This window comes from Bacillus rossius, chromosome 5 (assembly GCF_032445375.1).
Source record: "Bacillus rossius redtenbacheri isolate Brsri chromosome 5, Brsri_v3, whole genome shotgun sequence".
In the NCBI taxonomy this organism is placed as follows: domain Eukaryota; kingdom Metazoa; phylum Arthropoda; class Insecta; order Phasmatodea; family Bacillidae; genus Bacillus; species Bacillus rossius.
This window is the reverse complement of record NC_086333.1, coordinates 67,175,434-67,198,592: the sequence shown is the minus strand read 5'-3', so window position 1 is coordinate 67,198,592 and position 23,159 is coordinate 67,175,434. Positions and strand designations below refer to the sequence as shown.

Below are 23,159 nucleotides of genomic sequence, written 5' to 3'. Positions count from 1 at the left end.
TAAAATAGTGCTATTTTAGCAGTTTTAGGTACTTAAATTTAAATATTGTAATGGTACAAATGTTATTAATTTTTAATATGATTTTTGTTGAGTGATGAATAAGAAATTAATTAAAGATTTGGTGCTGGGGGGGGGGGGGTTAGGGCTTCAACCCCCCCCCCCCCCCCCAACACTAAATCTTTAATTAAATTTCTTATTCATCACTAAAAAAAATCATGTTAGGGCTTCAACCCCCCTCCCCTGGTTGAACCCCTAAACACCCCCCTCCCCTGGTTGAACCCCTAAACACCCCCCCCCCCCCTAGTTACGCCCCTGGTTCGGGTGTAGATGACTCTGGCGGGGCGGGGCACGCACCTTGCGCGCGGCGAGCAGCGAGGTGTCAGCGTCTGACGGCGTCGAGCTGAACGACTCGCCGATGGGCGACAGGCGCCGGGCCGCGCTCTGCTGCTGCTGCTGCTGCTGGGGCGGTGACGGCGAGGAGGCGGGCGGCTCGCTCTGCTGCCTGAAGGCCAGCAGCGCCTTGTTCAGCTCGCGCAGCACGTTGTCCTCCTCGAACTGGCTCAGCGGCAGCCGCATGTAGTTCTCCGCGTCCATGCAGCACACCGCCACCTGCGCCACCTTCGCCTTCACCTTCACCTTCACCTTCACCTCGACCCGCCCCCGTATCCTGCCTTCCAGCCTGCTTCACTCAACTCTCACTGAACGAAACAAAACAAAAATTGGCATACTTTTTGTCTCATTAAGTAGCTTGTAAAGTTACTTTTTTTTTAAAAGGGAAATTAAATGGAATTCAAAACTGAAAAGTTTCAAGTTAAAAGTCAATTTACTGGCTGCTATTTGATATGGTTTAATTTCTTCTAGAAAAAAAAAAAATTTACGTTCACCTGGCCTTTAAAAATGATCAGAATTTTTGTGATTTAAAAAGTTAAAAATATCAAAATAATTTTCAACCATATCACCCAGTAGGTAGTCTTTACACTGAAATACTTCGGTTATTTATTTAATTTTGTTCTCTTTATCCATACTGCACGCTAATGTTAAAAATTCAACTTTTGACAGCTGGTTACGTTGGTGATTGGACTCTCAAAAACGTCTACCAGTTCAACAGTGTTAAACGTAAAAATAAAATCATCTACAAGTTCAACAGTGTTAAACGTAAAAATAAAATCATGATATGGCACTGGCTGTATCCGAATACATAGGGATGCGTCCTTAGCACACACATCCCTACATCCCTTAGCAAATGCAGCCACAATGTAGAGGACGCATTTCTAATGGATGGATAGTATCCGAATACTTTTACTACTAGCACCACCTGTTGACTGTCAGTCGTACTAATGTTCACGCAGCCATTTTGTGTAGGGATATCTACGAATATTCAGCAAAACGTAAATAATAAATACCTACCAATTAAAAAATAATGTAACGTGTATGTTATATATGTTAGCGATCCAAATAAAATACATTTTATAAATTGTAAACTTTAAAAATACTTATGAGTTTTGAATTATCCTTTAAGTTTAAATTCGTATTTTTATTATATTTATTAACGTCTTAATTTGTCTCTGTTTAAGTTATCACTTTCGCTTATAATGTTTTAAACAAATATTTTGCAGAAAATCTGAAGTAATATTATACACAAACAAAATAAAACCCAATTCCGAAGCTAATGGATGTAGGGACGCGTTAGTGGATGCGAGTGTCGCATCCCTAGAAATCTCGAATTAGTGGATGCGTGAAGGGATGCATCGGCATCCCTTGTGAGAATTCGGATTCAACACAAAGATGGCCGCGTCCACTACGATGCACTTTTAGTGGATCCCTTAGCTAAGGGATCCATTAGGCCAGTATTCGGATACAGCCAGGCTGTCTCGCGCTTCACACACCTCTTCGTCTCTACGCACCAGGCGTCGAACGGGCGTGCAGTCTTCTACGTAGTCGGTAACGCGTCTCATATGCGACTTTAAAGCGGTTATCGTATAATTGTATGCTGGACTATTGAAGACAAAGGCTCTACGCACTTCCATATACCTTTTACAAGGATAGGTTTAGAAATTTTTCATACTTAAAAACGCACGTGAAAACACACGTTGTAGCCTTTAATCGTATTGCAACAACATTCTATCATCGAGCGGCCTGATATTTTAATCCAGTAACTGCAAACAACGACCTTTGCTACGACCACGCACCACGTGCTTGCAAGAGACTGCGTGATTGCGACCCAACTGACCCGCCTTAAGGGGCCCGCCTACATGCAGTGCAAAGTGAGCTGCAGAGGTTTAACAATTAATTGTTTTTATCGAAACTATTTGACATGCGATTACCGATTTCGGATATAAAAGAGATTAAGGTACCGGGCATGATCCAGGCTGGGACTGCGGCGGGGAGTATCCAAAAACGCAAATTAACGAGTATTGATGCAGTCGCTTCACCGCCAGTCATCGGTGATCGAGTCATAATAACGTTCGAAAGAAAACAGTAACTCGCAGAGCCAGTCAAGTTGCGATAACAGGCGATCAGTGTGACTATAACGAATATAAATGTTGTAGTTTGCTGTGAGGGTATAGTACGTGTAACGCGCCAGTGGGCTTCAGTTACAGTAGCGAGTTGTGATGATGATTGTTTATGATTTTTGTGTGTTCACCGAGGATTGTTAGCACGCCGAGGGTTATGTGCCTGCGGGCACGAGGAGTTCGCTCGGTTCCTTGTGAATCATGTTCGAAATTATCTGCTTGAGAATTACGTTGTAATGATTTGTTTGTTTGAGACACAGGCTCTCATTTGGCTGCAGGCACGCGCGAAGCAACGTGGAGGCAGGCGAGCGGCAGCAGGAAGGAGTTGCCAGCTTAGTCCCCGAGTCCAACTCCCTCTGCTCGCCTCACGCCACACGCTCACCCACGCTGCTGGCGCACTCTCTCAACGTCCGGCGTCGATACTGTTCTCGCTCTTTCTCACCAATACTGGATATTAAAACTAACCTTTTATTTAAAATAACGAACAAAGGGAAACTATAAACGTAAATAAATATTACCTAACCCTTAAATTTAAAATTATTGAAATAAAACACATATGAAATAATTTTCACAACACTTGAACTTGTTATCAACTTAATGTTCCTTAAAAAAAAAAAATTACCAAACGAAAACACCGAAAACTCTAAAAAGGCAAAACGATAAACAAATAAAAAAAAAAAAAAAAAAACTGAAACCAACACAGCGGTTAACGGTTCTTATGGCGGAGACGCCACAGAGTCGGGCGGCGCGTGTAAACTCACCGGCGATGGCTTGTGTATCGGCTCGAAGACAGCCCTGAGGTGCGGGTCGGATATCCTGGCCACTTGCAGCACCCCTTGCACCATCAGCACCTCGTTGTCCTCCAGCGCCTCCACGAACTGCATGGCGGCCAGCAGCTCCGGGTGCGTGCAGAACTGGATGCTCTCCTGCGGGGTAAGTACAGCACGTGCAACACACTCGCGGTTCTTACAAGAGAGGCCTGAACTGCAATAGCCTTGTCGCGTCCGTCCGTCAGCCGCCGGGCGACTTACAACACTCCGCTCCTCCATCATATAATTATTTCAACGCTTCCCCTACGGTGAGAAAATTAAAATTTGGGAGGAAATTTCTCATTATTAAATTAGATTAAATTTGAAAATCATGTCATTTTTCCACTTACATTTCATTTAAATGTTTATTTTTTTCACACTCATATTTGTTTAAAAATTCTTCAGTGTGAACATATTTATTAATTAACACTTCTGGGACGTTTTTGTTTCAAAAATAACCTTTGGAATGTGTTCAAACTTAAGTTCTTCGTCCGTTCTTCGGTTTTTCCGTGTGAAATGAAGTGCAAACTAGCAATGAAGTATGAACAAAGTAATGATTTCAGAGCCATCTTCCCCCCACTGCAAGAACCAATGATGTGGAGGACCAGGACCGGTGCAAGGTAAATTGGCGCCCTAGGCGAAAAACCTTAAGGGGCCCGCCTCGTCGGGGGTGTATGTGTGTTAGTGAGGCGGGATGATAAGCGCGACGCTCGCTGGTGCTTCCAGCGCGGTATAGCCTCTAAGCGCAAGTCTCTGAACTGGCGCGCAGTCTTCTCGTCGTCACAGGATAACTGTGAAATTTGAGCGGTGACCGTAACATTATATGGCGGAGAAATGAAGATAAAGGTGTTATGCAAGCCCCTTAAGTGCTTTCAAGAATCTGTACTGATTTTTTATGCCTAAAAATTACTCTGAAAACACGCGTTTTAGGCATTTTAACGCTTCTAAAAATACAGTTTAAAAACTTAATCCGAAATTAAAAGTACTTTTCGGTCCTCAGCGAACTCTTAAATGCTATTCGTAAATAGGCCCCACTCGGATATCTTGAGTAGTTTTTAAATCGCGTTGTTTTTCCTGAAGCTCTGCACACCGTATGTGTGCCCAGGTAGGCGGGCTCCTTAATGACCCCGCCTCCCCCCCCCCCCCCCCCCGTCTGAAACTACAAAAAAAAAAATTTCCTTGCCTCAAAATACATCACGTAAGCCTAATATTTTGTCAACAATGAAATGTAAGAGGGCTTGTGTTTATTTTTTTTTTTTACTTTTTTACTTATTACAAATCATAAACAGGTCACCGTGGACTTTAAATAATTACTAATATCAATATAAACATTCCAAACTGTTACAAAAATCCATTTCCATCTAGTTTCAGTAATCGTTAAACATATGATATCAGCTGTTGTGTGTCGTGCTGCGCCGCCCCCAGCTACTTGGCGCCCTAGGCGGTTGCCTGGTTCGCCCGTGTGGACGCGCCGGCCCTGCGGAGGACCGAGGTCGAGAGCCACTGGAAGGTAGAAGGCGGGAGGTGGGAAGAAGGGTGGGATGGTCTGACCTGGGAGCTGCCCTCGTCCAGCACCCGGCCGCCCAGCCGGCTGGTGGAGAAGCACACCGTCATGGCGGCGGGGTCGGCGCGGTCCACGCGGCCCTCGTGCCGCACGGCGAGCGGACACAGCGGCAGCGAGCACTCCAGCCAGTCCTCGATGGTCAGCCACTCCTTGCTGCCCATCACCTGCGCCACCCGTCACACCGCCGCCTCACCACGCCGGGCCTGAACACTTCCCCATGGCACACACGACCAGTCTCGTGGTCGCTGTTGCTGTCGGACGTATCGTTTCATCGTAGACAGGGACGTGGAAACCATTAAGAGATTTACCCAGGTTATCATGTAAAATTTAAGATATTTGTAAATTTGTACATTAATTGAGAAAGCAACTGTAAGTATAGCTACCAAAAATCTTCGCAATATTATTGGGTTCGAAAATTTGCCCGGGAATTTAAGCTTTGGTGTTGTCCAAGTTCCTTCATTCGTTTATATATATATATATATATATATATATATATATATATGTGTGTGTGTGTGTGTGTGTGTGTGTGTGTGTGTGTGTGTGTAGTAATGTTTCCAAAAAAATGGATATCGTACATGCAAAATTCTTGGAAACTAGTTTCGAAAAGAATCTTTTGTAAAAGTACAGGAACATGTTTTCTGTGTATAATACAGAGTCTATTAGCAGTATTTTATATTCAAAAATTTCATTTACTATTAACTTTCAATAACTAAACACAGAAATATATTTTTAGCAGGCAGTCACTACTAGCGTCAGGCTTTAAACTATATTATATGCTCTAACGAAATTATATATATATTTTTTAAACTAAACAAAAGAAAAAATGTAATGGGTTGTTTAAACCAAGATTACGGCATTCTGTCCTTATCTCCGCCAATTTTCACAATGGTAGAGGAAAGCACTGGAAATTAATGAAACCCCTCTTTTCAATCAGCGAGATTCAGTTACTAAAAATGAGCTACAGGAATTCCACTAATTCAAGTGACCAGTTTAAACAAATATGCAGTGATAGGTCAATGATTTTGGAAGAATCTGACTTTTTTTCCGGACTTGGAACGTACGGCCTGACTCGGGCAGTGAATGTGTTAGTGTAAACATGAGTAGGGAGGGGGGGGGGAAGGGTGGTAAAGGGGGAAAAGGGGGGCTGGGGGGCTTCACCTGTCGACTGAACAGTATCTTGTCGTCGGGAAGGTCACTTTCTTCGAGCAGATCGAAGTAGTGCAGAACACTGCGGAGTTTCGCCTTCTGTGAGTTGCTGTCCAACAGAAATTACACATTCCGTTTTTTTATGTATCATCTGGAAAAAAAAATTGCTAAACGTCTTTCTTACAAATTATCACTACACTTGCACGAGAGAGAGAAAAACAATTGAGCGAGTCTTTCAGTTCTCGCCAGGGATGTGCAACATCTAACCTCGGTGATGAGCAAATACATGTGTTCTCACGTTACAAATACACATATAATACGAAACTCGGACCCGAAATTTAACGTAATGTACGCAAATTGTGTTTTCAGCTAAATTTCTGAACGCCAACTACACGTAGTTACCGCACCCGCCGCCAGAATTCGCTTAAGAAGCAGCGACTATCCAATCATTCCATTTGCAAACAGAAATTTTTTAAACTATATAATAAATAAGCTTCGATAAAAGCCAAAAAAGACTTGAAAAAAATACTAAATCTTGGCTCTGGTACCGGATTTTCAACTGGGATTTTTATTATTTTTATTACGAAACTGCCCATCTTTTTAAAATTTATTAAAAAGTTAATACTATGAAGTTGCTCTTTGGTTTTGCGAACTTTGGTTCGCGCCATTAGACACAAACGGAAGCACCGTTGTTTACACATTTCCGTTTTATGCGACTTCCGTTCCATTCACGAAATTACTCCTACCAAATGCAGTATACCTAGCGATAAGATGTTACACATCAATAAATAATTACAATACAATAAATTTCTTATACGTGTGATTATTTTGTTTTATTTCAATTGTTTATTTTAACGTCTGATTCTTACTATGCTGTACCAATAAAACATTAAATTTTAAACAGTTTGAGTTTCAATAAATTCTGTATTTTAAAAGTTATTATAATAATAGAAAGAAAAATTAATCGAGACACAGTTTAATCTAAACATATTTTTTTTGTCTTTAAAATGAATGACCTTTAACTTCAAAGTCTGCAAATTTTGATGTACATATTACTATCTATTTTTTTTTCAAAGTAAAAAAAATACATACGTACCTGTCTAAATGCTGGAAGAACCTGGAGAAATTGAAATCTTGTAGAGTTGGGTGTGTCTTTAGTGTCCGCTTTGGAAATGTAGAGAAAAATGCGTGTGCAAGGAGAGACGCTAAGAAATTTCTATCCATCTCAACTCGGTCAGCTGAAAAAAAAATTAAACATTCACATAAACACACTTAAAAAAATGTGAAAGTTTAGCTTCAAGCTTTAATGAATATTATTAGTAGTCCTGCTTTAAAATATTATTTCATCAACCTCTTATGCACGGAGTCATATTTTAAGGAGTGTACTTATTCTTAGACCGAGTTTATAAACTAGGCAAGAAACGCAAGAACACAAGAAGAAAAAAGTTTAAAATCGATGTTTCCAAACACCTAGTTATAAAGTACGCAAAACGCCAAACCGCCACGCACTTCCATACTTGAAGTGGAGTGTTCCGAAACTTTTGAATATGTAGACGTCATGTAGACAGAAGGCTACGATTTTTCTGTTTATCACTCGGAGCATTCACTTAAATCAGATGATGTTTTAAAATCAAACTATTCAGATTGTATCACGTTTTCATGAAAAATATTTATCATAAGAAAAAAAATCCTGGGAAATAAATTAATAAATCTTATACTATTTTATAATTTTAATTTGAACTGTTGGTGATGGCTTGCGACTTTCACGTGATTTATAAAAAAAACGTGATTTTCTTACGTTAGGTCCTTGTTGCTCCATGCACTCTAGCGTTTGCTACATAGTTTATAAACCTGGCCTTACTGTTAATTCTAAAGTGATCAATATTGTAAACTAGCCCTAACATATGCAGAGTAAAATAAAACAAATTTTAGTATCCACACAGTTTCAAACATTAAACTTGTTGCAAGAAGTTAATCTGAGGAACAACCTTTATAGACAGTCTACTAACTAAACACAGTCACTTTTTTTAAATTCCCATTATACGGGTCGTGATTTATTTTTGGAAAATTTATTTTTCAAAACTGTGATGATTTATTTTTGCAGGTGAAACTTTTTGTTCCCGCTTTAAATCTCGTCGTTAGCGAAATCACGCGAGACAGAGATACGAGGTAATGGAAGAAATGAAACGAAAATCGCCTTTCGCAAGAAACTAGGCCGGTTCGTCTGGAATTATTATAACAGTGAAACTTCTTTGAGCACGATGGGGGTAAAATTTCAAGGCCGAGTATTAATGCACCGTTTTCGTGAAACATTGTTGTGAAACTTTTTTTTTTGACGTGACAACGTCTAATAAATCGATGAACGCCGGCTGCACGCACGAAAAAATGCCCCGTTACGCACATTGTCCCGTTACGCTGTGTCCCGTTACGCTCATTGTACGCTTGCGCCTCATCTATCTCTCTTCCACTCGATTGGAACAACCATCGATTTGACTTTTTTGAGGCACATTAAACTTGAAACACTCCCATTCGTTTCCTACTTTTCCTATCATCGTCCTATCCTTAACAGAATAACACAGATTGGAAGAAGTTAAATATCAAACATGTATAAAAGTTATAGTTAAGATAATCTCTTCATTAAAGTAATTGTAGATTTCATTTCACTCCTTCTTTGTATCCATACAAAATAATGATAATTCAATAAAAATGATTCAATTTTATTCATGAAAGTTCATGAATGTTTTGTTATGACGTTGCCACGTTAAACTATCGTCCGTAAACCGACTTTACAGACAACCATTTTTTTTTCCTTAACCTTACTAAAAACTAAGTGTAAACGCTTCTGACGCTAAAAGGATGGAGAATAGGTTGCGTACGGTGCAGAGGAGCTCGCGGTGATTTGCGAACTAACGCGCCTGTAGTCAACACGTCGTGTTAAATGGTACTTTCGTATATAATTGAATACTATTCGCAATCCTGCAAAGGTTTTAAAACGTCGACTACATATTATTATCTTCCTTTTATTTAGGAGCTTTGTATGTGTATAATACATAACAATGACTTGTAATTTTGGCACATTTGTTAGTTAAAATTGAAGTGGCGAGCATGTGTAACTCAAACAAACGCATTTCTTTCATAATAAAGTATGTATTAAATGTCAAGTGCGTATTTAAAACAAGAAAATTTGCTTGTTATACATTTTGATGTTCAAGGAAGGTTAGCTCTTTAAAATGTTATTTTTTGTGTGATCCAGTAATATTATTTAATGCAAGTAAGGAAAAGTTGGTTTGATTGCAGTCATAAACTAAAGACAAATTTTAATGTTTTCATTCAATTGCTTGATATACATATAATAAAACAGAATTACTGGAACACAAAAGTTATATAAAAAATATTTTCTATATAAATGAGTTGGAGATGCAGTATTTCTGGTATGCCAACACAAAAAAAAATGTGACTTTTAAAAATTAAAGTCAACTACAATTTCACTGGTCTTTTTGCCTGATAATTACTTATGCATTACTTCTCACAATCATATTAGCTATGTTAGTAACATAATATGAAAGCAACAGCTATCTAGCCAGTAGGCTCAAAACTACTTAAAAAAACTATGTCTGAATCTCGACTATAAGAGTTATTCCCCCGTTGTTAAGCTGTCGCGTCGCGTCTTATCTGGTTCTGCGTGCGCGCAGCCTTAAGCCCGTTCTACAGTGACACGGAAGCGGAGACGGATTACGTAACCGGAGACGGATCTCACGGAACAGTTTCTACAACAGCACGCAGACGGAGACGGACCCGTACGGTTTAGTTCTTCCGTTTACGTTGCTCCGTGCGAACAATAGCAGCAGAGTACTTGGTTGCGGTGGTTTATGTTCTCAATATGTTAAAAATTGTTTCAAGTACAAGAATATCTAGTGTTCTGTTAAAACTTCGTCGTTTATTGAAGTGAAACTTTTTTGCTGAGGGGGCTACAATTTTCGAGCGTTACGAAAATTCCGACCGCATGAGGGTAATAGTCAGGTACGTGGTGGGGGGAACCGGTAGAGGAGGAGAGTGCGTCAGCGGCGACGCCACTCCAACGCATGCACTAGCGGTCGAATGGGAAGAAGGCAAAGAGGGGGAGGGGATAGGTACGTAGCGGAGCATGCTGGGTGCTGGTTGTAACGGCCTGAAGGGCAGAAGGCAGGGGAGAGGTAGAAATGACGCAGCAGTAATGATACGCAATTCTCGTAAAGCTACTTGTGTTTGTCTACTCCTCACTTTTCGTAACGCCAAACGATTGACGTAACCATATTTCTTTTATTATATTTAAAATATCCAACATTTATTTATTCGTTTAGAAAAAAGTTATTGCAATAAACTGTATAAGTAGGTATCATTCATTTCTACGTGAATAGTGTGATTGAAAATGTAAATAATTTATCTCTATGTATAACTAATAAGCAAGAAGAATCACACATTATATATGTAAATTCTGCTCGAGCTTTGATCTGATTGGTTGCCAGTTGTCAAGTTTCTGTACCACCGCGGAACGGGCCTCGGCAGGCGATGGATTGAGGAGGAAGGGGGGGGGGGGGGAAGACTGTCATACTGGAAAACTACCATAATGCAATAATTCCGCCTGGTCTATAGTACCATAATGTACAACTGTCATAATTTCAAAGGACGAGATGGAATTCTGCCATATTTTCTTATACACTCCATGGAAAGAGTACAGCGGCATTGCTCTCGAAGTAGTGTATAGAATACTCGGTAGATAGCGCTGTCAACCCAATAGCTGTTTCTCATGTTAACTTTAAAGCTTCCAGATAGTGCTTCTGACGGTGATAGTTGCAATAAAAAATCACTTCCAGATTGCGGACGAGAAGAAAGAAATGTTTCCAAAATTGTGTTATAGGAAGGAGCACTGTGTTCTTATTACGATGATTTAAAAAAAATACATATGGTAGTTTCATATTATGGAACTTTTCCTCCTGTTTTGATGGAGGTGAAGGAAAATTACCACAATGGAAAACTGCCATAACAAAATTGTACGAAGGGTAACTCTGCCAACATTTCTTATACATTACACGGAATGAGGAAAACGGCCTTACTTGTACAACCGTAATTTAACTAGCTTCATAGAATTTACATTTTTGCAACTGGAATAATTGAAGTAATTGTAAATCATTATTTAAAGAGTGCAAAACCAACACAAATATTCAAGGGTTTTCTTATGTAATGTTTCATTATTAGGGTGATATAACACAAAAAAAACCCTCAGATATTAAGGTTTTTACTATCAATATTAAATTATTTAATGTCTACAAAGTGTATTTTTAAGATGCTGAAATTCGAGGGAACTATATTTGTGTAGTGTAGTTTGTTTTCAAGTAGAAACAGGAAGAAAAGTGCCATAATGGAAAACTACCATATTTTTATTTTTACAGATAATGGTTATAATTATACAGTGCTGCTTCTATAACCCATTATTGGAAACATTGTTTTTATTAGTGCGCGATCTGTTGAGTTGATTTATGACTGTAACTACAGAAAGTCACCGTCAGAAGCACTATCTATAGCCTTTTAAGTTAACCTAAGAAACAGCTAGGGGGTCAACAGCGCTGCCTAGCGACGTATTCTATACACTACTTCGAGAGCAAAGCAGCTGTACTCATTCCATGGAGTGTATAAGAAAATATGGCAGAATTCCATCTCGTCCTTTGAAATTATGACAGTTGTACATTATGGTACTATAGGCCAGGCGGAATTATTGCATTATGGTAGTTTTCCAGTATGACAGTCTTCCCACCCCCTTCCTCCTCAATCCATCGCCTTCCGAGGCCCGTTCCGCGGTGGTACAGAAACTTGACAACTGGCAACCAATCAGATCATAGCACGAGCAGAATTTACATATATAATTTGTGAAACTTCTTGTTTATTAGTTATACATAGAGATAAATTATTTAAATTGTCAATCACACAAGGAAGGCCGGGGAAGGCCAGGGAAGGACAGGGAAGAACAGGGAAGGCCAGGGAAGAATAGGGAAGGACAGGGAAGGCCAGGGAAGACCAGGGAAGGCTAGGGAAGGACAGGGAAGGACACGGAAGGCCAGGGAAGGACAGGTAAGGACAGGAAAGGCCAGCGAAGGACAGGGAAGGACAGGGAAGGACAGGGAAGGCTAGGGAAGGACAGGGAAGGCCAGGGAAGGACAGGGAAGGCCAGGGAAGGCCAGCGAAGGACAGGGAAGGACAGGGAAGGCTAGGGAAGGACAGGGAAGGACAGGGAAGGACAGGGAAGGCTAGGGAAGGACAGGGAAGGCCAGGGAAGGCCAGGGAAGGCCAGGGAAGGACAGGGAAGGCCAGCGAAGGACAGGGAAGGACAGGGAAGGACAGGGAAGGCTAGGTAAGGACAGGGAAGTCCAGGGAAGGACAGGGAAGGCCAGGGAAGGACACGGAAGGCCAGGGAAGGCTAGGGAAGGACAGGGAAGGACAGGGAAGGCTAGGGAAGGACAGGGAAGGCCAGGGAAGGACACGGAAGAATAGGGAAGGACAGGGAAGGACAGGGAAGGCCAGGGAAGGACAGGGAAGAATAGGGAAGGACAGGGAAGGCCAGGGAAGGCCAGCGAAGGACAGGGAAGAATAGGGAAGACCAGGGAAGGCTAGGGAAGGACAGGGAAGGCCAGGGAAGGCTAGGGAAGGACAGGGAAGGACAGGGAAGGCTAGGGAAGGACAGGGAAGGCCAGGGAAGGCCAGGGAAGGCCAGCGAAGGACAGGGAAGGACAGGGAAGGACAGGGAAGGCTAGGGAAGGACAGGGAAGGACAGGGAAGGCCAGGGAAGGACACGGAAGGCCAGGGAAGGCTAGGGAAGGACAGGGAAGGACAGGGAAGGACAGGGAAGGCTAGGGAAGGACAGGGAAGGCCAGGGAAGGACACGGAAGAATAGGGAAGGACAGGGAAGGACAGGGAAGGACAGGGAAGAATAGGGAAGGTCAGGGAAGGACAGGGAAGGCCAGGGAAGGCCAGCGAAGGACAGGGAAGGACAGGGAAGGCCAGGGAAGGCTAGGGAAGGACAGGGAAGGACAGGGAAGGACAGGGAAGGCTAGGGAAGGACAGGGAAGGCCAGGGAAGGACACGGAAGAATAGGGAAAGTCAGGGAAGGACAGGGAAGGCCAGGGAAGGACAGGGAAGAATAGGGAAGGACAGGGAAGGACAGGGAAGGCCAGGGAAGGCCAGCGAAGGACAGGGAAGGACAGGGAAGGCCAGGGAAGGCCAGGGAAGACCAGGGAAGGCCAGGGAAGCCCAGTGAAGGCCAAGGAAGGCCAGGGAAGGGCAGGAAAGGACAGGGAAGGCAAGGGAAGGACAGGGAAGGCCAGGGAAGGACATGGAAGGACAAGGAAGGCCAGGGAAGGGCAGGAAAGGACAGGGAAGGCCAGGGAAGGACAGGGAAGGCCAGGGAAGGACAGGGAGCGGCCGGAGCGCACCTTGCTGCTGCAGGCTGAAGCGCAGGCCCCTGGGAGGCCTGAGCTGCCTCAGCTGCAGAGCGCGCCGCGCCATGGCGGGCAGCGTCTTCTCCAGGGCGCGCCGCGTCTCTTCGGCCGTCAAGCCGCACTCCAGGTGCCTTGCCAGCCCCTGGAATACAGACGGGTCAGGTTTCTCGTCTTCGTCGGGGTCCAGACCGATGCTGCAACACCCAGCGCCACACCCCGTCACCACACAGCTCGCCCCACCGCACACAATCCTTCATTCACTTTTTATTTTATTTTATTTCTTAAAGGACCGCCTGGCTGGGCCCAAGCGGTGTTCCAAGACGTCCAGGCAAGGCAGCGACCCGTATTCCAGGACGTGTTCAAACTGAATCCCAGTACTGGTTTCCACGCATTCCACCGGACGTTTCGCAACCATCGATACAATTGTTACGGCAAAACTACTAGAGATATCAGCACCATCGCAACAGAAATTGAACGGTCTTTCTAATATTCCTAAGTACTTTTAAAGTTGCGATTTTTTTTTCTATCTTCGATGATCACAAAAAAACAAACTATATACGAGTTAGTGGCGCCAGACGAACAAGTGAGCTCTGCGCATGCGCGGATCGACAACGGAAAGGACACGAAAATCTGTTCCCTAAAAATAAGGGTAGTAGTCCGTGTCCCGTCGTGCACTTGGAATACGGTTAGGAAACAGTTGTGGCATATTCGACACCTGAACCCTTATTTTTGTGTCCTGGAATACCGGCCTAAGAAGCGCGGGGTCGTTAAGGGCGACTCCGGTTCGTTCATCGCAAGCTTCTTCGCCTCTACGCGCCAGGCACCGAACTTCCAGTCAGTAACGCCTCTCTTTGTGAATTTAAGCAGTAACCGTATAATTTTATGCTGCAATATGAAAGCTAATATCTTCCTGAACTTCCCTATATATTTTAAACAATTAGGTTTAGAATTTTTCTAACCCAAAAACGCACTGTCCAAAATATACATAATAAAGAAGGAACAATTGAATAAAATTTGTATAGAAACGTTTAATGGCCCTTTAAATGGTATTCGTAATCACATTCAGTCAATAAATCTTTAACGGTTTGTGAACGGCGCGTAACAACTCTAGCTCTATAGCAGTTTGTGGTAGTCTAGCCAGGCGTCCATTTCAAGTACCGTACTTAGCACAAAAATACACAAGTAAGGAGGGGCGACTGAAATGCTGCCCCTTGGAAGGGCAGCCCTTCAGAGTTTTTCAGACAATAGTGTTTTTGAAAGGTTGTCTTAATTGTTGCCCCTTGGATGGGCAGCCCTTCAGGATTTTTCTGACAGTGGTTAGTTTGTAAAGTGACCTAACCTAACCTAACCTAAACTAACCGCTGTCAGAAAAATCCTGAAGGGCTGCCCATCCAAGGGGCAACAATTCAGACAACCTTTCAAAAACACTACTGTCAGAAAAATCCTGATGGGCTGCCCTTCCAAGGGGCAACAATTCAGCTCCCCCAATAAGGATACGTTCTTTAAATGATACATGCAATGGGGAATTTTGATTTAATACAATTTCTTGGACATACGCCATTGCAGTTCTGCACTGTTTGACATGTTCGTACCTGATGACGAGAACAGATGCCAGTTCCCAAAACGTCGCGACTATTTTATCATGGGAAACCTACTGTGTTCGTCGTCGTGTTTACAATATCTGTTCGTCTTCATCGATGTGTTCGTATATTTGCTGCGTTTTTCAGGTTTTGCTGACTGTCTGATGCATTTACTGTTATTGTTCAAACTGTCTTGTTCAAGTTGTTAGCCCACTGTGTTCGTTTGTGCTGTAGTTGTTTTTTTTCATTACTAAATTCCTTCCACTCTATTCTTGTGCTGGCTGATATTTAAGTTTGAATGTATTTGTCTGTGTTGTTGTCGTTGTGTTGTACATAATACCTGTTTAGGTTGATCGTTGGGTTAATCTGTTTGACATAAGATGATTTAGGTTTTTTTCTGTGGGTTGTTTTTCATTTTTTTTATTTGTTAATATTGCATTTATAAATTTTTCCCATGAAAAACAGTGAAAAACTGCAATAGTGTATGTCCAAGAAATGGAATAAAAACAAATAATGATATTTCTGATTAAAGGCTAGTATCCGATTGAGTATTTAAGGTTGGGTTTCACACGCCAAGTTTATATTTTTATTTTACCGTCGTAATATTAGTTAAGGATTCTTTCTGAAAATTTTAAAACTATACCTCTCTTTAAATTGTGGTTCCGTCACAAATATTTTCAACGGATAGACTAATTAATTGTAATATAATGGATGCAAAAAGACGCGCAAATGTTTGTAATTATTATTACTAGTACGAATTCTCACACCCCTTATATACACTAATGATTATCCGTCCAAAAAAATATTCGTGACAGAACAACGCATGCAAGAGACGTATAGTGTTAAATTGGCATAAATAGAACTTCACCAATTGTAATAACGAGAAAATAAAATAAAAATCAATATGGGGTATAAATTCAGCCTTAAAAGTTAACAGCAAAGAACTCAAACAAAAAATAACTCGAACACATCGACCATGTAATTTAATAGTACAGTAGTATACAGTAGATGTTCCGAGCACAGGCTACAGGCTTCAGGCTTTGGAGCTGCGGAGCGGGTAATTTTACCTAATACGGCCTTCGTGGTAGGCATTATGACTGTTTCATAATTATTCAGCAGGGGAAGTTCCTTGTTTGCAGTGAGGATTAATTTTAACAATGATTTTTAACTATGCTAAATATTTTGCACCCAACAAGGATCGAACCAAAGACGGTAAATTATCGAATTTATCAATATTTTAATAGATAATTTTTTTTAGTTTTACCAAATATCTTGTTTAATAATTACAGATCTTCCATTTGGCGGCCAAGATGTCCGATAAGATGGCGTGCTCTACGACCTGGTGATTGACACTATAGCACTCTAGCGGGTAGTTAATAAACCAATATGACGAATGCACACTCTATGCAAACGACAAAAAAAAAGCCAAGTATGTGGATCCAAGATGGCTGTCATTGCGTCACTCTGACGGAAGTAATATATGCCTTGATAGTAGCTAGCAGTGGGTGTCAGTCTGATTGAGGACATCAGTGGCGAAGGACCTCTCTCTTTTTTTTTTATTTTGTCCCTGGAGCAATGGAACCCAGTACCTCCGACATTAATGTTGTACATTCTTTTTTATTAAATTATTTTACATTATTATTGAAATACTTTGGAGGGTTTTATTTTAAAATTGAAAGTTTTTAAATCTGGCTGTTGGCGGCATAGGTCGAGGTAATGATTTTAGACGGAGAATTTTTAGAATACAGTCCCTATTTTGATAAATATGGCTTTTTTTTAAAAGAAAATTGGCCCCTCTAGTTTTTTGAGAAAAAAATTGATAATTTTCTTTGAAAAAGGAATTTTTCCCTCAAAAAAAAATGTAAGTTTTTTCCTTCACTTTGAGGCTCTGTGAAACTCTTTGAGGAATTTGAGAAAATCCAAGATGGCGGTCGGTCATTGACCCGCTCTAGAGCTCCACAGACTGGAGCTGCCTGTGCTAAGACCTATTATTCTATACTAAGTACTTAATACTAATAACCCAAAAAAAAAAAATTGCGTGAAGCGATTACATAAAAAAACCCATAGACAGCTGAAACCAATATGACTGACTGAGATGCATCCACTAACACGCAATCCAGTGTCTTATAAATGTGCCAACTGGTTTTGTAGCGGAGAATTTAATGAACGAAATGAAATTTATATATTCTAATTAGTTTTCATTAATGATGTAATACTACTGGAAATTGAGGGTAATATCTAAGGTTATTTTTATTATTATTTTCAAGAATGCACACGCTTACAAGCTATTATTTAGGTTCAGTTTACTTTAGCTTACATTGGAAAAATATGTTTTTAAAACAGAAAGAAATACTTTAAACTTAAAATAACAGACAGTCCTAAATTATTATTATTATTTTCATGCGTTAGAGATGACATTTACACTGCAGATACTGTAGTGTTATAGTTCATTTCAGTGGGGAAAAAAGTTGTGTTAATTTTATTTTATTTAGACATAACATTGTCTTGACATCGATGTCATCAGAAACGGAAAAGGGCTCTTGACGAACAAATCAACCCAGCTTTGTCTAGAGTTAATCTGAACATTTTGAAATCGACTTCTGACAGTCGTTCCTGGCAACAAATGCGTAAAATTTAAAGAAAACCGAACTTGCAATTCGTTCCAATCAACCTTAAATGCAGTTACATACGTTTTTGATTCGAACGCATTCGTTGGCTGTGAGAAAACACGCAAAAAAAAAGTACGTGATAGAAGTGAAACTTCTTTGGCAATTCAAACCTCGATTTATAAGTATATCGTAAGGGATAAAACGGCAGAGAGAGAGAGAGAGAGAGAGAGAGAGAGAGAGAGAAAGAAAGACAATTTTCTAAAAATATCACAGCGTGAGTATTTTTTGGCTTTCATTTATTTTCCATGTATTTAAGAATCCATTTTTGTTGTATTTATTAGTAATTTAAGGTATTAAAATAAAAATAAATTAATAAAATTATTACTTCAAAATAACTTCTCAGTATATGAACAGTTATTGATCAATCAATAAAGAATAATTAACGATAAATATAACTCACTGTTGAAATACTCACACCACAAAGAAAAACTGCGCGTTACTGTTTCTTAAAACAGTTCTGCCATTTGGAACACACCTAATCTCTGAACGGAACATGAAAATTATAACAGGCAGCACTATATATGCGGGAAATGCAGGAACTGTCACAATAGCGCGAGGAGGAACGCAAGCGAGCTGGTAGCAAAATTAAAATTCAAGACATTCACAGCTGACTGTATATATGATACCTATATCTATTTTCTGAAACAAAGGAATACGCATACTCTCTGTCTTATTCTTTCGTTCATCTATCTGTCTCGGTTCAATTATTTTTTTGGGTTGGGGGACGAATCATCGCACAAAGAGGAGCACGGAAACGAGCCCAGAAACGTATATAGCATATTGCTCTATTTATATATCTTTGGCCGAGTACCTATTCTCTTTTCTTTCCGCGTCAGAAAAGTTTCATTGAAGCTCAGCCTTGAAATTTTACTCTCGTCGCTCCCAAAGACGTTTCACTTCAATATGAATGTGTATATATGTATATATAAGTGTTCATAAGTAGAGACCCGGAAATTTCGCGGATTCATTTAGTCGCAAGCTAGAATGCAAACCTTCACACTCTCGCACTGTGTTCATGATTGGACCGCAGTTGTTTGGACACGCCCCTCAGAGACCGTGAGCCAATGATGCCCAGCTAGGAGAGAAGTAAGCGAATCAGGTAGTGCCAAATAACAAGGATAAAAAATGTTCTCGCTGAGAAATAAACCAATGGGAAAGTAAACATGATGGGTCGAGCAACCCTATAACTTTTGAATTCTATCCTGAGGCCAGAAGAATGCGCGAAATTTCCGGGTCTCCATTCATAAGACAGCTCGAATACACATAGATGCATTTCTGCGATGCTGCACATTCACCCACTTGTTTCAGGAATAATTAGTTTTATTTCCGAAACATGAAAAAAGTAATTCATCATCTGATATGTAGAGACCTGCAAAATTCGCGGATTCATTCGGTGATAGGCTAGAATTCAAACACATATACCTCTTAGATGATTTTGCTATTGGCTTACTGTTCATCTGGACGAATCTCAACCAGTTATATAAACCCTCAACCAAAGAAGGATCGAATCACAGACAAACCAGCTGAGACGACTTACAAGTCGGCAGCCAATGAAATTGCGTTATTTGCCCGATGTGTACAGGGGTATGTGCAGTCTATCCTGAAGGCCATCGAAACCGCGAATTTCGCAGGTCTCTACTGATATGTTTGTGCAATGTTATGTTCCAGATGCACACTCCCGCGCTGTCGCCGGAACGCGCGGAGCGAGGAGCGAAGGGCGCGAGCGGCTCACTTGCACATGGCGTGTATCCTGTGCATGGCCTCGGCCAGCTCCTGCGGGCTGCGGCACAGCGCCAGCTGCGACAGGTGCCTCTGCAGCTGCGGCCACCAGGGCATGTCGCACGGGAGCATCACCAGCGCCATCTGCGTGTGGCCGCGCGGGCGTCGCTACCGGGCCATGCTGGCGCGCCTTCCGCCCTGCAACACGACCAGTGGTCCGTCAGCACTGACTGCTCTGCCACTGTACCACCACTGTACCACCACCCAGCAACGAGACACGACATCTAATAACTTCCTGATTACCTTTCGTCATGTTTTTATTACCTACTACTACGCGGGACATACTTTTCCATCCACTATAGTAATTATAATTACGTATCAATACAGTGGCAGATCCAGGATTTTGTTTTTTGGAGGGGCTTGACCCAGCTGAGGCTAGGCTTTATCAAGGCAAATACTAAAACAATAGTGGACCCAGATGCTTTTGGAGGGAGCTTGAGCGCCTTAGCCCCCCTTCTGGATCCGCTACTGTTGTATTAATGTGTCCAGTGCCGTAGCCAGGATTTGTGTATGGGGGGTGTTAAGAAGCATGCCCCCCCCCCCGTATTAAAGCGGGATGGTCCGGGGGTCCTCCTCCGGGAAAATTTGGATTTTAAGGTGTAAAATAGTGCTATTTTAGCAGTTTTCGGTACTTACATTTCAATATTGTAATGGTAAAATTTTTATTAATTTTAATATGAAATTTGTTTGAGTGATGAATAAGAAATTAATTAAAGATTTGTTGCTAAGGGGGGGGGGGGGGTTGGAACCGCTAAACACCCCCTCCCCCCCCCCCCCTTGGCTACGCCCCTGACCACCACTGTACCAGAGACACAACATCTAATAACTTCCTGATCTCTGTTTGTAACTACTACTATGCGGGACTTACTTTTCCATCCACTCTAATTACTAGGGACCGGAAAAATTCGCGGGTTCAACGACCTGCCGGACGAACTCCATAGTTCTGCGTACACTCGGTCAAATGCCACCCACTCATTGGCTGCTGTCTTGTGAGAGACGTCCCAACGTAGCAGCCTGTGATTCGATACAGCTTTGGTTGGGTGTTTCTCATTGGCCCAGAGTCATCCAGGTTGAGTTGTGAGCCAATAACAGAGGCTGCATTGAGGTATAACTATTTGTATTTTAGCATATCGCGAAATGAACTCGCGAATTATTCCGGTCTCTACTAATTACGTAACAATGTGTCTAAGAGACCTTGAGATCGGCATGTGCGATCATGGTTCGAAACCTATACTCCGCCATATCGTGGATTTTATAACATACATATAACACAGCTACACTAGCGCCCCCCCCCTCCGTAGCAGAAATTATAATTATCTCTGACAAGGGCCCTATGGGCAGGGTGGATCCGTGGCTCCCCCTAGCTTTCAGACAAAGAAAAAAATTAGGTGTTCTTGAGCATTTTGGGCAAATTTTGAGTCCTTTAAGGCCATTTTTGGCCATTTTTTTGGTCATTTGTGATGGTTTGCCCCCCTCCCCCTACAAATTCTGCTCCCCCCCCCCTTACAAACTTTCATATGGGCGCCCTTGATCTCTGACGTCATTCACCATGGTCGACGTCTGAATGAGACACTAGCGCTGCCTAGCAGCAAATCGGAATCAATATGGCGGCCGTGACGTCGTGCGCCATGGCCGCCAACAGCAGATGATCGCTGCGGACGAAAGTGGACGCGGGGAAGCGTGGATGGCCATGAGGGCGTACGATTATTTTTTCCTCTTCGGCGTACCACGATTTATCACAGTTCCAACCACAGAGTACCAAAAAATTCCGGTACGGCGTATTAGTAACAAATATGGAAATAAACCATTATAACGTTTTCCAAGAGGAAGAGAAGGCTCGGAAAATGAGGGGGTGGGGAGGGAAGAAATGTTATATGTGGGGAAAATGTTACAAGCAGGAACAAAGTTTTTCAGGACCTCAGTCCTATTTTATGAATGTGCTTAAAAAAAATAGTTATCATACAGACGAGCCAATAAGGAGTTTAAAATGTTACCTATTATCAGTGTTATATATTTATTTATTACGATAATATATTTTGTAACAATTTAGACGAATTCACTACATGACCAATAGCCATCAGCAAGAAAACTCAAAATAAATTATGTGCTGCTTATAGATATTTGCTTGTATTGAAGCATAATTTCTAGAGTTTGTTTAAATCTAAGTAGTATTTCACAATTCTTCTTGAATTAACTTTTATGCACTAAAGCATTTCGAAAAAAAAAAATATTTATTTAATTTATCCATCCCGTTATGCAGGGTCCTCCAGTATTACACTGGGCTTCGAACCACCTGAACACCGACTCAGTACTCATGCCAAGGTGTTGGGGTCGAACCCACGACCCTCGTCACGTGAGCGTGAAGTCATGGCGAGCGCGGCCGCTTAGGCCCCTCGTCGACATGGACGGATGACGGGATGAAGCGGCGACGGAATGGCCAGGCGGGGGGAAGCGGGATAGCGCCGATAAAACCCACCTTATTAAAACTGCCTATTTGGCTACTGGTCGGGTGGATGTTACCTCCCAATGTTTCTTACAATAATTAAAATAATTAAATTAAAAATAATTAAATGAGTAATGAAAATAATTGGGGATGGGCCAACCAAATCCTCAAATACCATCACATCCTTAGTATTCGAAGGATTCTGTTAGAGGGAAAAGATCCAAAGAAAAATATTAAAGGAAATAAAGTAGACTCTGAAGTTAACTAGGTCAATTTTTTTTCTTCACACCTATCCTGTTACCACGCCTCAAGATATCTTACTTTTAACATGTAATTGTATAAATAAAATTACAATATGTATTGATTCTGGAAACTTGTTTTGTGGAACAACCATTTAAAGGGTGGACTGTTCCAACACGGTGGTTGATATTTTTCATTGATTGTACATTATTTAATTTTTTTGACTCTTTACATCTAGATTCAGATTGAAACTACTCAGATGGCAGCGCTAATATTAATTTGCTATTTCGGTAAAAATCAGTATCTGGCTAATTATTTTGATGACAAACGTTCATGACAAAAAAAAAGAGTGACAACTTAGAGCTGTTATCAAATTATTTATTTTATTTTAAATTTTCTTATGTAGACCTAGACTTTCTTATTACGTAGACTTTGGTGTGAAACACGGAGAAGAAAAAAAGACCGTGCATTGAAGGTCATTTCGTCAGCGGAACCACGCGGGTTTTTTTTTTACAGCGCGCGGCGCGACCCAGGGTTGCCATGGCGACGGCTTTACGAGCTCTCAGGGCGGCCGAGAAAGGCGGCAGATTCGCGGTGACTTATGGGGGGCGCAGGGGAGGGACTCGGGACGAGAGGGCTTAACAGAACGGCCGTCTCTCCCGACCACTAGAGTTCCCAGCTAGCCACCATATAGCCACGCCTCTTTCCCGCGACGGATACGCACTTGTCACCTTCACTTCGCTCTCTCACCGCCATGTCGGCCACCCCATTCTCTCGCCATCATTTTAGTTTCAGGTCATTTACCGTAAATTCATCACCGCGACAGTGCTCTTGCATCCCTCAAAACGATTTTCTCAAACAGATACTTACTGTGATCCACATTTTAAAACTATTTATTTACGATGTTTCTCATACACGCCAAGCTTAATTACTTTTTTCGCATCTAA

General features: G+C 41.7%; 1 protein-coding gene across 1 annotated transcript in view; it reads right to left on the bottom strand.

Moving 5' to 3' along the window:
• The window catches only part of LOC134531936 (uncharacterized), an 81,022-nt gene that overhangs the window by 15,153 nt on the left and 42,710 nt on the right, over window positions 1–23,159 (bottom strand). Inside the window, exons 2-8 of the mRNA XM_063367991.1 lie at window positions 19,483–19,667; window positions 13,496–13,695; window positions 7,129–7,270; window positions 6,045–6,141; window positions 4,874–5,050; window positions 3,275–3,439; window positions 355–609 (exon numbers count right to left, since the gene is read on the bottom strand). Coding sequence (XP_063224061.1) covers window positions 355–609; window positions 3,275–3,439; window positions 4,874–5,050; window positions 6,045–6,141; window positions 7,129–7,270; window positions 13,496–13,695; window positions 19,483–19,613 — 1,167 coding nt within the window. The 5' untranslated portion in view covers window positions 19,614–19,667. The remainder of the gene's footprint in view (window positions 1–354; window positions 610–3,274; window positions 3,440–4,873; window positions 5,051–6,044; window positions 6,142–7,128; window positions 7,271–13,495; window positions 13,696–19,482; window positions 19,668–23,159) is intronic.